Here is a 15,954-nt window from a genome sequence, read left to right as displayed (position 1 = left end):
AGGTAGGGTGTAATGGTAAACTATGGGATAACAAGGCCTACTGTGTGGGGTTGGGGGCTGTGGCAGTTCAGGCCCCAAAATTATTGACCTTGATATCGAGTCCAAAGGGCGGCTTGAGTCCCCAAGCGGAAAATAAGGTGTTCTTTCAGCTTGCACTGAGCTTCAGTGGAACATTGCAGCTCATGTTGTGTGATTTGTTCTGTTTGTAAATGACTTTTAGTGAACTTCTTGACTATCTCAAAGAAGAAGCTCCTCATGGTGAATCGGAGAAGTCAGTTTGAATTTTTAAGAAATTGTCTAGGATAGATTGGAATTCAGTGGTGGCTAGAAATTCAAGGAATAGAAGCAGTTATTTAGAATCAGCTTAACAAAGTGTGAAGCTGGATGAACACAGCAGGCCAAGCAGCATCTCGACATCAATAAATCAACAGTTAGTTTTTGTTTTTCCTGCATGTGACCTGTTGGAAAAGCTCCATATGTTTCAAATGTATCTGCTTTCCAAATTTTTTCAACTATGATTTGAAATAACCAGGCTGGATTTTCAGAGTCAGGACAAATCTGTAGGCCTTTAAAAATGACACGCTGTACCGAGATGTAGAGTCCATCTCACCTTGGAACAGATCCCATTTGTGTCAGCAAATCGAGAGGGCATGCAGTGTCTTTGGAACTTAGCGCATTGATTATGTTGACAAACTTTCTTCAGGCCCAGACATGTCAGCATAAGCAGGCAGCACTTGTCCTAAGTAGAATTGAACAATATTTCCTTAATCCCAGACACAATCACAAGATGGAACAAATACGATAAACAGCTTAGTGGGCCAAGGTCCAATCTGAAAGGATAAAATATATGGGAAGACCTTTAGTGCTCTACTTGGTTTCCTGTCATTGAGATTTTTAAAAAATTAATTAACAGGATGAGGACGTTGCTGACCAGGCAGCATATATTGCCCATCCCTAATTGCCCAGGGCGCAGTTAAGAGTCAACCACATTGCTGTGGATCTGGAGTTACGTGTAGGCCAGACCGGGTAAAGATGGCAGTTTCCTTCCCTAAAGGGCATTAGTGAACTAAGTGGGTTTTTCCTGACAGTCGACAATGGATTCATGGTCATCATTAGATTCTTAATTCCAGATTTTTTTAAAATTGAATTTGAATTCCACCATCTGCCATGGTAGGATTTGAACCCATGTCCCGAGAATGTTGACTGGGTCTCTGGATTAACAGTCCAGCGATAATAACACTAGGCCATCATCTCCCCATATGCTGGCAACCATAGAATCAACAAGAGATAGATCAGCTTTAGTTTCAATGAGAGTCCATTAGAAATAACAGTTCAGCTTTCAAATTTTACGACAAAATTGAAGATCCCAATTTCTGGAACTTTCTCCAGTTCCCAGATGATATACTGAAAGAGATCTGTGCACCTTGTCCTGCTATAACGTTTTTCTTTTCCAAAAGAAAGAGTGTGAGATCTTCCTTTTGCTGCTGCCTGCTTCTTTATGGTTTGTTCCATCAACTGACACCCAGATGTGCAATGGAACGGAATTGTCATTCAGATGCGAACAAAATGTGGAGCTGGATGAACATATCAGGCCAAGCAGCATCTTCGGAGCACAAAAGCTGATGTTTCAGACCTGGACCCTTCTTCAGAATGATCAGAGCTCTCTGATAAAGGGTCTAGGCCCGAAACGTCAGCTTTCGTGCTCCTAAGATGCTGCTTAGCCTGCTATGTTCATCCAGCTCCACACTTTGTTATCTCAGATTCTCCAGCATCTGCAGTTCCCATTACCTCTGTCATTCAGTTGCTGTTGCTATGCTAGACTTGATGGACTGAATGGCCTACTTCTGCTCCTATGTCTTATGGGCCTTCAATACATAGGCCCCATCTCTTCCAAACCAAGTCTGTCAAGCAGTTAAAGCTATAATATCCATCTCTCATCTAATTCCAGCAATTACATGTCTCTTCAAAGCCCTTTTAATCCCTTTTAGTCCAAGCATTTCAATATTACAATTCCCCTTAGTCCTTAAATATAAGTAAGTAATCCCAGCAAGAGAACCTGAAAATGATGGTGTTTCCGTGTACTTGTTTTCATTTTTGAAGTGGTAGAGGTAATTGATTTGTGGCTTCTGCCAAAGAAGCCTTGGCAGTTTTCTAAATTGCGTCTTGTAGGTTTTTCACATCTCATCACTGTTTGTCAATGGCAGAGAGGAGTAAATATTTAAGGTGATGGATGCTGTGGTTGGTTTGCTCGCTGAGCTGGTTAGTTAGTTTGCAGACATTTCATTATCCTGCTGGGCAACATCATCAGTGCAGCCTCCAATGAAGCACAGTTGTGTTTTCTTGTCTGGTTTTTAAACTCTGGGGTCTGTTGGAGTTGGTTACCTCATTTCCAGTTTTTCTTTGCAGTAGATCATAGGATCCCTACGCTGTGGAAACAGGCCCTTCGGCCCAACCCCTGTAATCCACCTAATCTCCACATCCCTGAACACTACGGGCAATTTAGCATGGCCAATCCACCTAGCCTACACATCTTTGAACTGTGGAAGGAAACAAAAGCATCTGGAGGAAACCCATGCAGACACGGGGAGAACATGCAAACTCCACACAGACAGTCACCAGAGAAAGGAATTGAACTCAGGTCCCTGGTGCTGTGAGGCAGCAGTGTTAAGTGCTATGCTGCTCATGATGTATACATAGGGTCTAATTCTACGTGTTTATTGATGGCGTTCTTGGTGGAGAGCCAAGCCAAGCCTCTAGAAATTCCTGTGCTTGTCTCTGTTTGGCCTGACCTGGGACCCTGATGTAGTCCCAACTGAACTGCCATTCTCCTTGTCCATGTGATTGGAGACAAGTGAGTACTGGTCGTGTCTTTTTGTTGCTGCTTGATTTCGATGTATTCTTGTGGCCAGCTTCCTTCCTGTCTGTCCAATATAAAGTTTGTCGCAGTCTTTGCATGGGATCTTCTACATGATGTTGGATCTGTCCATAGTGGGTAGGGGTTCTTTGGTTCAAGTTAGCAGTTGGCATAAGGTTAACGTAGGTTTGTGTGCCACTCTGATACCCAGTGGTTGTAGGAGTCTTGTGGTCAGTTCGGATATGTTCTTAATTTATGGTAAGGTAACGAGTGTGTCAAGGAGTACTGTATCGTCCTGTTGTTTGTGTGATAGGCGTTGTCAGATCCGGCTATTTGGGTATCCATTGTGCTTAAATACTTGGTAGCGGTATTCTGCTTCGTTTTGGCATAGGTCAGAGTTGCTGCAGTGTGTTCTCGCTTGTTTAACTAGTGTTTTTATGCGACTCCGTTTGTGAATGCTGGAGTGGTCATTTTTGAAATTCAGGACTTGATCTGTGTGTGTGGCTTTTCTGTGTATCTTTGTCAAAAATTCCTCGTTGGTCCCGCGTTCTACCATGACGTCCAGGAATGGGAGCAGTTTGTTCTTTTCTTCTTCACTGGTAAATTTGATGTCTGTGAGAGTGTTGTTTAAAAATTGGTGTGCCTCTTCCAGTTCAGTCTGTTTGATAATGATGAAAGTGTCGTCCACGTATCAGATCCATAGTTTAGGTTGGATCTGCAGAAGGGCAGTGCTTTCAAGTCTCTGCATCACTGCTTCTGCTATTAGTCTGGAGATGGGTCACCCCATGACTGACCCATTGATTTGTTCAGATTTGGCCAATAAATGTAAAGTGGGTCATGAGGCATAGGTGCAGCCATTTCAGCTTATTATCAGTGGAGATGGTGTCACTTGTGTCTTGTTCTTATAGAAGTGTTGCCAGTGTTTCTCTTGGCAGTGGTATGTCAATTAATGTAAATAGGGCAGTAATGTCAAAGGATACCATGGTCTTGTCCTCATCTATTCCTTGGATTGATGGATGGGTTGTTAATTAGGGAAACTGTTTTGACCTGGATAAACTACAGAATTGGGCTGAAAGGTGGCAAATGGAGTTCAATGTGGATAAATGTGAGGTGATTCACTTTGGGAGGAATAATAGGAAGGCAGAATACTGGGTCAAAGGAAAGATTCTTGGTAGTGTGCATGTGCAGAGGGATCTTGGTGTCCATGTACATAGATCCCTGAAAGTTGCCACCCAGGTTGATAGTGCTGTTATGAAGGCTTATGGTGTGTTCGGTTTTATTGGTAGAGGGATTGAGTTTCGGAGCCGTGATGTCATGCTGCCTGTACAAAACACTAGTGCAGCCTCACTTGGAATATTGCCTGCAGTTCTGGCCGCCCCATTACAGGAAGGATATGGAAGCATTGGAAAAGGTGCAGAGGAGATTTACCAGGATGTTGCCTGGTCTGGAGCGAAGGCCAAATGAAGAAAGGCTGGGGGACATGGGTCTGTTCTCATTGGAGAGAAAAAGGCTAAGAGGGGATTTAATAGAGACACACAAGATGATCAGAGGATTAGATGGGGTGGACAGTGAGAGTCTTTTTCCGAGGATGATAACGTCAGCTTGTACGAGGGGGCATAGCTACAAATTGAGGGATGATAGATTTAAGACAGATGTCAGAGGCAGGCTCTTTACTCAGAGAGTGGTAAGGTCGTGGAACGCCCTGCCTGCCAACGTAGTTAACTCAGCCATATTAGGGTCATTTAAACAGTCTTTGGATAAGCATATGGATGATGATGGGATAGTGTAGGGGGATGGGCTTAGATTAGTTCGCAGGTCGGCACAACATCGAGGGCTGAAGGGCCTGTTCTGCGCTGTATTGTTCTATGTTCTATGTTGTTGGGATTGGACCTAATTAGGCTTATGGAGAGTAACCTATCAGACCCCTAACTTGTGCTTTGTAAGCCATGGTTGGGTTTTGGAGTTGAGAACAGTCACAACGTAATTTGCTGAAAGCTTATTTTTGTAGCCATTCCATTTTTATTTTAATTCTGTTCACTTGACGTGAGCTTCCCTAACCAGTACTTATTTTTCATCCCTAATTGCCATTAAGAAGTTAGGTTGTGAGCTGTCTCTTTGAACTGCTGCAGCACAATGTGGTGTAGGTTCACCCGCAGTGCTTTTCAGGAGGGAGTTTGAGGATATTGAACTAACATCATTGACGGAACTCTGATCTAGATGCAAATCAGAGTGGAGAGGTACTTCGCGGTTATATACGCTTGTATGAATCTGTGTTTGTCCTAGATGTCAGAAGTCTTAGGTTTGAAGGTGTAGTGCACGTTGTACAGGTGTACACTATTGTTTGCTGCTGGTGGAGGGAGTGAATATTGAAGGTGGTGAATTAGTGCCAGTCAATTGTTCTGCTTTATCCTGGAAGATGTAGAGTGTTGTTAAAATTGCATCCATCCAGGCAAGTCTAGACTTGTGTCTTTTAGATGGTATGCAGACGTTCAGAATGAGTTAATCACCATAGATTTCCCAGCCTCTAATCTGCTCTTGTAGCTGCAGCAGTGTAATAGCTAATACAGTTCAGTTTCTGGTCAATGGCAACCCAGGGATTCAGTGTTAGTAATGCTATTAAATGCCAAAGCTGATGGTTAGATGTTTTTGTTGCTTATTCAGTGCCTTGCACTTGTGTTTCACAGATTGTTACTTGCCACTTTGTTATCTCTGTGTAAAAAGGGAGGTAGTTTAATGGTCTCAGTCAAAGATTTACCAGATGCAGTTCCTAAATTAGAATCTAAATTGTTGGAGGTGAGAAACCAAGCGATGACCAGTTAAGTGTTTGTTGTAGACCTCAAAATGATGGGGACGAAGTAGAAGAGAGCCATTTGTCGACAGATTTCAGAAACCTGCAGGACAAGTATGGCTGTGATAGTTGGTGATTTCAATTAGCCTTAGGGAAAAGATATAAAGTGTGAGGAATGGAAGGGGAGAAAATGCTTCAATGTGTGCAGGAGACCTTTCTGGAGCAGCTCAATAGGGCCAAATCTGTCTTTATGCCTATGTAGTTATCTTTAATTAACTTCAGAACACTAGGGTGAAACTCGAAATATTTGCAGAAGCATTTTTGCTCTGTTTTTAGGGATCTAAATGTTAAACTGGAACAGATTGACTGGAAACACATTTTGGTGGATAAAATGGAAAATGGGAAAAGTTCAAAAGATCAGTAGGGTGCCAAGAGATAGTAGGAACTGCTGATGCTGGAGCATCTGCGATAACAAGGTGTAGAGCTGGATGAACACAGCAGGCCAAGCAGCATCAGAGGAGCAGGAAAGCTGACGTTTTGGGTCTGGACCCTTCTTCAGAACATTTTCTGAAGAAAATTGAGACATCGTAAAAGAAGTACATGGTGAGAGTAAGCTATAGGTTCCCAAACAGTGCTCTCCCAGGGGGCACAGTGTAAACCAGGAAATACTGGGAATTGTAAGAGAGGTACAGCAATAATCATGGGTGATTTTCATATGCATGTAGATTGGATTAATCAAAATGGCAAAGGTCATCTTGAGGGAGAATTCATTGAATGTATTAGAGGTTGTTTCTTGGCACATTATGTTTTGGAACTAGCCAGTGATCAGGCTATTCTGGATTTGGTATTGTGTAATGAGGTGGGATTAATTAACAATATCATTACAAAGGATCTTTAGGAAAGAGTGATCATAACATACTAGAATTTCAAATGTACTTCTTTTACAATGTCTCAATTTTCTTCAGAAAATGTTCTGAAGAAGGGTCCAAACCCAAAACGTCAGCTTTCCTGCTCCTCTGATGCTGCTTGGCCTGCTGTGTTCATCCAGCTCTACACCTTGTTATCGCAGATGCTCCAGCATCAGCAGTTCCTACTATCTCTTGGCACCCTACTGATCTTTTGAACTTTTCCCATTTTCCATTTTATCCACCAAAATGTGTTTCCAGTCAATCTGTTCCAGTTTAACATTTAGATCCCTAAAAACAGAGCAAAAATGCTTCTGCAAATATTTGGAATTTCACCCTAGTGTTCTGAAGTTAATTAAAGATAACTACATAGGCATAAAGACAGATTTGGCCCTATTGAGCTGAGCAGGAGGACTAAAAGTAACGAGAGTTGATGAGCAATAGCAGATGTTTGAGGTACTCAATTGCTTCCCAACTGGAATATATTCCAGAAAAGCAGAGACATTGTAAAAGTGGAAAAAGTCATCCATGGCTAAGTCAGGAAGTTAAAAGACAAAATCTAAGGCATGCCATTTTGCAAAGGTGAATGGTAGGCAGGAAAATTGGGAAACTTTTAAAAGGTTAAAAAAGCTTGCTTTAAAAATAATAAAAAGAGCAGAAGTAAATTATGAAAGAAAACTGGCACAAAACAAAAACAGAGCAAAAATGCTTCTGCAAATATATAAAAGGGAAGAGAACAGCTAACATGAATGTTGATGTCTTGAAGGATTAGATTGAGAGTTAATAGTGGGGATCACTGAAATGGCAGAGAGACTAAATCAATATTTTGTTTCAGTTTTCACAATAGAGGACTCTAGTACCATCCCAATAGTAACTGGTAATATAGAGATTATAAAAATGGATGAACTTAGAACAAATCATCACTTGTGGAAAAGTACTGAGCAAACTATCAGGATTGGAGGCAGAGCCTGCATCCTAGGGTCTTGAAGGATGCGGCAATAGAGGTAGTGCGTGCATTGGTTATAATACTCTAAAATTGCCTGGATGTGGGAACAGCTCCAGTGAGTTGGAAAAACATTGATATAAACCCCTTATTCAAAAAAGGAGGGAAGCAGAAAGTAGGAAACTATAGACCAGTACGTTTAATATGTGCTATTGGGAAATTGTTAGAATCCATTATGAAGGAAGTAATAACAGGACATTTGGAAGGTTAAAACAAAATCAGCATGGTTTTAGGAAGGGTAAATCATATTTGACTAATTTGCTAAAGTTCTTTGAAGATATAACGAGAAAATTGGATAATGGGGCATCTGGACTTCCAGAAGGCATTTGATGAGGTATTGCACAAAATGTTAATACGCAAGATCACATGGGGTTCAGGGTAACTTATTAGCTTGGATAGAGAATTGGCCAACCAGCAGTGTGCCACAGAATTTGATCCTTGGGCCACATCTATTTACAATCTCTATTAATAATTTGGAAGCAAGGATCATATGTGCTATAGCCAGTTTTGCAGATGACAATTAAATAGGTGGGAAAGTAAGTTTAATGTGGTTGGGTGCGAGTTTATCCGTGTTGGTCAAAGGACTCCAAAGGCAAATTGTTATCTAAATAGAGTGTTTCCGAGAGATCTGGACATCCGTGTGCATGAATCATACAAAAGTAACATGCAGGGGCAGCAGGTAATAAGGAAGGCAAATGGAATTTTGGCATTTCTTTCTTAAGGAATGGAACATAAAAGTATGGAAGTGTTGCTGCAAATGTCCAAGGCATTAGTGAGACTGCACCTGGACAATTGTGAAGAATTTTGGCTCCCTTAATTAAGGAGGGAAATAGTTGGATTGGGGATAGTTGAGGAGGTTCATTAACTCCAGGAATGAAGAGTCGGTCTTGTGAAGAGTGATTGAGCAGTTTAGGCATTTGCTGCCTGGAGTTAGAAGAATGAGAGGAGACCTAATTGAAGTACATAAAATGCTAAAGTGGATTGACAAAGTACATGTAGAAAGAAAACATCTTCATGGAGTGCAACCTAGAATGAGAGTTCATCATTTCAGGATAAGGGTGGCAGATTTAAAATAGGTGAGAAATTACTTCTGTCAAAGAGTATCAATCTGTAGAATTCACTAACCCAGGGAGTGCTGAATGCTGGGACATTGAGTAAACTTAAGGAGGAGATTAGAAGATTTTTAATTAGTAATGGGTAGAAGGGTTATGGAGATGGGCAGGAAAGTGGAATTACAGTTGAGATGAAATCAGTCACGATTGTGTTAAGTATAAATCGCAGAATTTGGGAGTAGAATGTATAATGGTCTTTTTAAAAGTATGCGCTGACAACAGCTTAGTGGCTAATATACAGTTTCAAATGGAGTGCCGTACGAGATATGTTTACAGTCATAATAGGAGCCAGTATACCTGAGGTTATTACTACAAAGTCTGGAAGTGACTGTGACCTACTTTTCATAGATGGCACTGTGTAAGAGTGACTGTTAAAGTATACTGTCCCACAGATGGCTATTTTTCCCTTTGGATCATGCTGTGTTTACAAGGTGAGCTATCTTTCTACAAAATGAGTAAAGTATTACTTTAGCTAAGTATCCCCGAATGCACTACATCAACTGTTACCATGTTTCTGGTGGTGAACTATTGAATTTGTTTCTGATTTCATTCTACAGACCAAGCTGCCTGCGACAATCACTGTGCCCTTATCAGTACTAAACCAACCACTTAAAGGAAAAGGAGTGATGGCAGGACCAATCATCAAGGGTAATCTTGGGGCAAAGTAAGTAATAATCCGGAATATTGTGCACAGGGCTGGTAATACCTCAGATGAATTAAGTAGAGCTGAGGAAATGTATTCAGTGCAGTGTCCCAGGGATCAGAACTAGCGGCTCTACATTTATTTACAGAAGTTACTTGGAGTCGGAAATACAGTGTACCTTGGTCGGATTTGTTGATATTAAATCGGGTATTTTAAAAAACTGGATTTTTGCCTGGTGAGGAGTTGTTTCTGGACTGAGATGGGATTCAGAAGGGGGAAAGGTAGAAACCCATTTGTCTGTTTAAACTATCGACTAAGAATAAAATCCTTAAAAATCTCTGAAAATCTCTGCCTAATTCAATAGTTGGATATTGACCGATTAAATACACAGGCTACACCAGGACAACTGTATGATGAGAAGGGATCAACTTTTACTATCAGCTTGCATTGTTAAGTAAACCAAGTTAGAGACTTCAATTGCAAGGAGATGATGAATACAGCATAGAAGATCAAGAGTTAATATAATTCTTGATATTGGGAAAACTTTTTAAAATGATAATCTGAGAGAATTAACAGTTGCTTGGACAAAGGCATATAAGTTAAGGAAAACCAACATAGATGTGTTAAGGACAAATCATGTTTAACAAAATTGATTTTGCTTTTTCATGTGACAACAGAAAGATTGATGAAGCCACTGTGGTTGATGCAGAGAATGTGGTCTTCTGAAAGGCATTTCCTAGAGTCCCACGTAATTGGCTTGTCAGCAATGTTTAGGTCTACGGATAAAGGAAAATAGATACAAAGTTGGCTAAGTAGAATGCAGTGAGAAATTATGAGCTTTTGACTTGAAGAAATATACAATTTGTTCCCCAGATGTTAGTTCTAGGACCACTGATTTTCTTGATCTGTGTTAGTTATTTAGACTTGGGAATACAGGGTACAATTGCAAAATTTGTTGACAATGAAGGATAACAATAGTTTTCAAGAAACATAGGTTGGTGACATGAATGGAGATTTGAGAGATGAAGTTTAATGTCGAGTAGTGTGAAGTATTTTGGCAGGTAGAATGAGGAGAGACATTACAAAGTAAATAACATAATTCAAAAAGGGGTTGATGAGAAAGGAACCTGGTGGTAAACACAATTTACCATACGAAAATGGTAGAGCTGGTTGAAAAATGAGCGAGAGCCTGGCCTTCTTTAAAGCGAGGCACGGAGGACAAAAACAAGGAAGTTACAGTGAGTCTTCAAAATACACCAGTCAACCTCAACTGAAGTATTTTGTCTAACTCTGGGCATGTCTTCTTTGAAGATATGATGAAAACAATAGAATGAATGCAGTAATGGATTTATAAGAATGGTGAGGCACTTCACTTACATGGAAAGATTATTTTCCTTGAATAAGAAATTTTGTAGAGGGGTTCAAAAATTCACTCATTTGGATAGAGTACATAGAGAGAACAGTTCCCTTAACAAAGGAGTCAAGAACCAGAGAACAGAAATTTAGAGTGATTAGCAAAAGAACCAAAGGTGACATGAGAAAGCATTTTTCATGCAGTGAATGGTTAAGCTCTGGAATTCACTGCGTAGAATGTAGTGACTGCAGGTTCAGTAATAACTTCCAAAAGAGAATTGAATAACTGTCTAATGAAGAAACATTTGCATAGCTACAGGAAATAGTCAGGGAACTGGAAACTAACAAAAATGCTCTTGCATAGGGCTTTCGCACAATAGACTGAATGACCTCTTTCCATGCTATAACCATTCTATGGTAATAGAAATGTTTAAGGTGATTAAAGAACTTGATGGTTTTTCGGAAGACAAACCATTTTCTCTGGTGGGAGAATCTAGAATGAGGGATTGGAATCTTAAAATTACAGCCATGATGTTTATGAGTGATGTCAGGAAACACTTTCTCTCTCAGTGTAGAAAAGAAATCCGGAGCATTACCTGGTAAAAGGCTGCTGAAGCTGGGGTAAAATCATAACTTTCAGAACTTAGAGTTATGAAGTGAAAGCAGGTAGATGGTGTTCAGGTACAGATCAGACGCGACCTGATTCGGTACTGGAACAGGCTGAACAAGTTGAATGACCTGCACCTGGTAATTTCAGTTTAGAAACATGCAGCGTTATTAAAGAGGAGTATTTTCAAGGATTCTCCTTCTGGTTACTGCTGGGTGAATCCAGCATGAAGATGTGGTCACCCTTGCAGCAAGGACAGGTCTTGGCTGAGTAGTGAGCATCTCAACATTCACTGTCAAACCATACAACGAACCAAAAGATATTGAAGACACATGGAACTGTTAAGAGAGATAGAGAAAGAAAACCTGCCAGTGTAGCTCTCATTTCTGTATTTAGTTCTGAAAATGCAGTGATTTCTCAAAGCATGTTATCTCTTACTAGTATCAGTGGACTTGGCAGAAACATCATTCTCACGACCATGCCAGCAGGGACCAAACTAATCACTGGGAACAAACCTGTCAGCTTTGTCACTGCACAGCAACTCCAGCAGCTTCAACAACAAGGACAAGCTACCCAGGTAATACAGGATGGCATAATGGGATTGGGATATGAGGAAATAGCATGTGCCTTTTTAGTGTTTGGGTGTACTAGGTGTCAGTTATTAAGAAATTGGTTGCAGTTTAAAGTCATAGCTAAGAAAGTTGATTATCACTTTTGACCCATGTTATAGAGCCATAAAACAGTCCAGCACAGAAACTGACCCCTCAGCCCAACCAAACCATGCTGAACATAATCCCAAACTAAACTCCCACCTGTCTGCTTCTGGTCCATATCCCTCCAAACCTTTCCTATTCATGTACTTATCTAAATGTCTTTTAAACATTGTATTGCATCTGTATCCGCCACTTCCTCAGGAAGTTCATTCCACACGCAAACCAACCTCTGTATAAAAAAGTTGTCTCTCATTTTTTATTTGTAAATCTCTCTCCTCTCACCGTAAAAATGCACCCTAGAGTTTCTGGTCAATGATAGCTCAGTGGTAGTATTGCCAGACTACTCATCAAGAAACTCAGCTAATATTCTGGGGACCTAGGTTTAAATCACGCCACAGCAGATGGTGGGAATTGAATTGAATTAAAAAAAAGTCTGGAATTAAGAATCTACTGATGACCATGAAACCATTGTTGATTGTTGGAAAAATCCATCTGGTTCACTCATGTCCTTCAGGGAAGGAAATCTGATGTCCTCACCCGGTCTGGCCTACATGTGACTCCAGACCCAAAGCAATGTGTTTGGCTCCCAACCGCCCTTGAAATGGCTTATCAAACCATTCATTTGCACCAATCACTATACAGTCTCAAAAGAAGTGAAACTGGATGGATCACCTTGGATCAACCTAGGCACCAGAAAAGACAATGGCAGAAACAGCTCTCTCAACCCTGCAAAGTCATCCTTACTAATATCTGGGGGTTAGTGCCAAAATTGGGCGAGCTGTCACATAGACTAGTTAAGCAACAGCCTGACATAGTTATACTCGTGGAATCATACCTTACAGACAATGTCCTAGACACGACCATTGCCATCCTTGGATATGTCCTGTCCCACTGGTAGGATAGACCCAGCAGAGGAAGCAACAGAGTGGTATACAGTTGAGAGATAGTTTCCCTGGGAGTCCTCAACATTGACTCTGGACCCCATGAAGTCTCAAGGCTTCAGGTTAAACATGGGCAAAGAAACCTCCTGCTGATTGTCGCATATTGTACAAGGACAGAAAGGCAAAGAAATCAGACAACCCTACCATGGCAACGGCCACAAAAAATGCCAGATGATTGACATGGACACTACCATCGCAGGGTTGTCTGTCTCCCTTCTGTGAAGACCGACACAGAATACAACCGATCAAGTATCCTTTGTCATCTAGTGGAGTGGAGAAACTACGCATGTTCTTTGCAGCCTTCGATGATGACAAACATCCCACCAAGATCATTCCCATGCCTCCACTTGTTGCCTTCAGACAACCGCCAAACCTTAAACAGACTATCATTTACAGCAAACTACCCAGCCTTCAAGTCAACATCAACCACACAATTCTGCCATGGCAACGGCTGCAAGACAGGCCAGATCATTGACATGGATATTATCACGTATCTGCCATGTACTGGCAGATATTCCTGTGACTCCTCCAGTGGATGTCCCAAGGCTTAATACGTTGGTGAGACAATGCAGAAGGCAATGGATGCATGGACACCGCGCAACAATCACCAGACAGGAATGTTTGCTCCCAGTCAGGGAACAGTTCAGTGGTCAAGGATATTCAGCTACCGATCTTTGTGTAAGCATCCCCAAGGCAGCCTTTGAGATACACAACAATGCAAAATTTCTGAATAGAAGCTGATAGCCAAGTTCCATACCCAAGAAGGGGGCCTCCACCATCATCTTGGGTTCATGACACACTACATGTAACCCCACCACACCAATCTGTAGTTGTAAAATCTCCCTTACTGTCCTGCTTTGACCTTGAATAAATTGTTGTGAACTCTCTACCTTAATTGGTTTGTACAGTTTTGGATTGCTTATTACCTTGGTTAGACCTTGACATGAGACTATTGTGTTATTCCAGTCATTTGGTTTGTCTCCAGCATCAATTTATTTTTAATTTTTTGTGATTATCTCTCTGCCTCATTTAATTGGATTTTGGTCACCCTTTGCTTGTTGTTCAGCTATTGACACTTTATTCACACCGTCTGATATTCTTGATCGCCTGCAAAGACTTATTATTCAGCCTGTCGACATTCCACTCACACCATTTGTATGATCTTTTGATCTCTTTGCCTATCAATTCTGTGTCTCTCTCACTTCACCTGACAAAGCGGCAATGCTTCAAAAGCTTATGATTTCAAATAAACCTTTTGGACTATAACAGGTCTATAAGACTATATTGTCTGATTTCTGACAATCAAGAAGAAGCCCATTATGCAGAAGAGATTAATATAAAAGAGAATAAACCAATTGACTTGCTTATGAGCAAATTTAAGGATTTCAAAACACATGACAAAATACAGTCGCATTGATCCCAAACATACTTTTACAGCACTCACCAGAGAGAATTCCCTTCTCTTTCACATTTGTAGGCTAAAATTAACTCTGATTTTAATCTCACATCTGGAGAATCCGGTAGTCTTCATTAATCATAGACTTTCCCAGCTTTAAGTCACACTTAAGGAACTTGTAAACTGAACTCTTCATATGGAGATAATTTATTTACTAACACATCTAAACCATCTCCCTTCTTTAAGATCAACAATTTTACACATCTGACTTCAGCCAAGAATTCTGAAACACTGCCAAACTGAAACCTCGAAGCTGCTTTTTGCAAGCTATGAATGTTTCCCCTAAACAAACTGAAAAAATCTAATGCATACTGTTTAATATGTTTGTTCATAAACTCTCTTGGTAAAATAAACCCCCTCTACTCTCCAGGATCTTTCTCCTTCTAATGCTGTGTTTTAAAAGAAATCACTATGGCTACAGAAGTACTAACAAGTTAATCATTAAACCCTTCATAGACACAGCCCAAAACTCTCATACTAGCAGCAAAAATCCAAGTACTAAAATAACTGATCTTTAAATAGGTATAAATCAAAATGTGTGTGTGAATTGTATGTATGTGTGAATAGGGGGTGTGTGTTAATAATCCCATTCTCCACCATTATTGATACTGATGGGATTTCCAGAGAGTCCCCAGTGTTCTCTGTTTGTCGAGGAGAATGATACAGAATGCTTCTCACAATCAGGTGGTGATATCCTTATCCTGCATCTGTGGAGAAGTGAACGTTCCTCCTTCCTTGTAGGGGGAGGATTAATGGAGGCCAAGACAGTAGATCTCTACACACTGGATTGCCTGAACACCCAATGTAAAGTGTTACTTCAGTGACTGTCCGCTATAATTCATCCCCAGTATCAATCCGTAACAGTTGATGAGGGTTTTTCCTCATAAGCAACAAGGATTTGCTCTCTAACAGTCCATCAGGATTTATCTTCTTGTCCTGCCCTATCATTCAGCCCTTCTCATTTTGTTTTCAGGTACGGATTCAGCACTTACCAGCTCAGCAACTTCACCAAGGAACAGTCATCAGCTCCACCAAACCTATTTCTACTGTCGTTGTGACAACCGCACCATCAGTGAAGCCGTCACAGGACCAGTGACTATTGGAACAGCACTGTCAAACCTGAGGACCCAGAGGGTGTTATTCATTACCCAGATCTTCCATTATATATTCATTATTTCATGAAGTTGGTTCATTGGCAGCTGTGCCCGATGCTTGGGGACCTGCTCCCTCCTTCCCCTTGTATTGACTGAAAGTGTCAGTGAAGTATCGAAATGTTAAAACAATATCTTTAAAAATCTGTACAGTAAATGCAATAAAAAAGAAAGTCTGTTATGCACATGATGTACTAGGAATCTTTTCTGACCAACAGGCAGTAATATGTGCACAGTGAGCACAGACTGACACTTCATCACCAATGTCTGAAGATCCCTAATTAGATGCCAGTCTGTGGCAAAATCACAGACCTCTAGTACTGCTGTGGACATCCTCAGCACCCCTCATAGGTGACGAAACATCAGCATTGGACCCTGCTCCTGATCACAAGTGAGTCTATATGTGTAGATATAACATTGCTGCCTGG

General features: G+C 40.9%; 1 protein-coding gene across 4 annotated transcripts in view; it reads left to right on the top strand.

Annotated features, from left to right (window-relative positions):
• Positions 1-15,698, top strand: part of nfrkb (nuclear factor related to kappaB binding protein) — a 111,300-nt gene extending 95,602 nt beyond the window's left edge. For all 4 annotated transcript variants that reach the window (XM_048562385.2, XM_048562386.2, XM_048562387.2 and 1 more), the window contains 3 exons: positions 9,220-9,326; positions 11,707-11,842; positions 15,349-15,698. In XM_048562385.2, coding sequence (XP_048418342.1) covers positions 9,220-9,326; positions 11,707-11,842; positions 15,349-15,471 — 366 coding nt within the window. In that variant the 3' untranslated portion in view covers positions 15,472-15,698. The remainder of the gene's footprint in view (positions 1-9,219; positions 9,327-11,706; positions 11,843-15,348) is intronic.
• Positions 15,699-15,954: the final 256 nt, after the last annotated feature.

This window comes from Stegostoma tigrinum, chromosome 32 (genome assembly GCF_030684315.1).
Source record: "Stegostoma tigrinum isolate sSteTig4 chromosome 32, sSteTig4.hap1, whole genome shotgun sequence".
NCBI lineage: Eukaryota > Metazoa > Chordata > Chondrichthyes > Orectolobiformes > Stegostomatidae > Stegostoma > Stegostoma tigrinum.
Note: the sequence above shows the minus strand (reverse complement) of the source record. Positions and strands in the feature narration are given on the sequence as shown.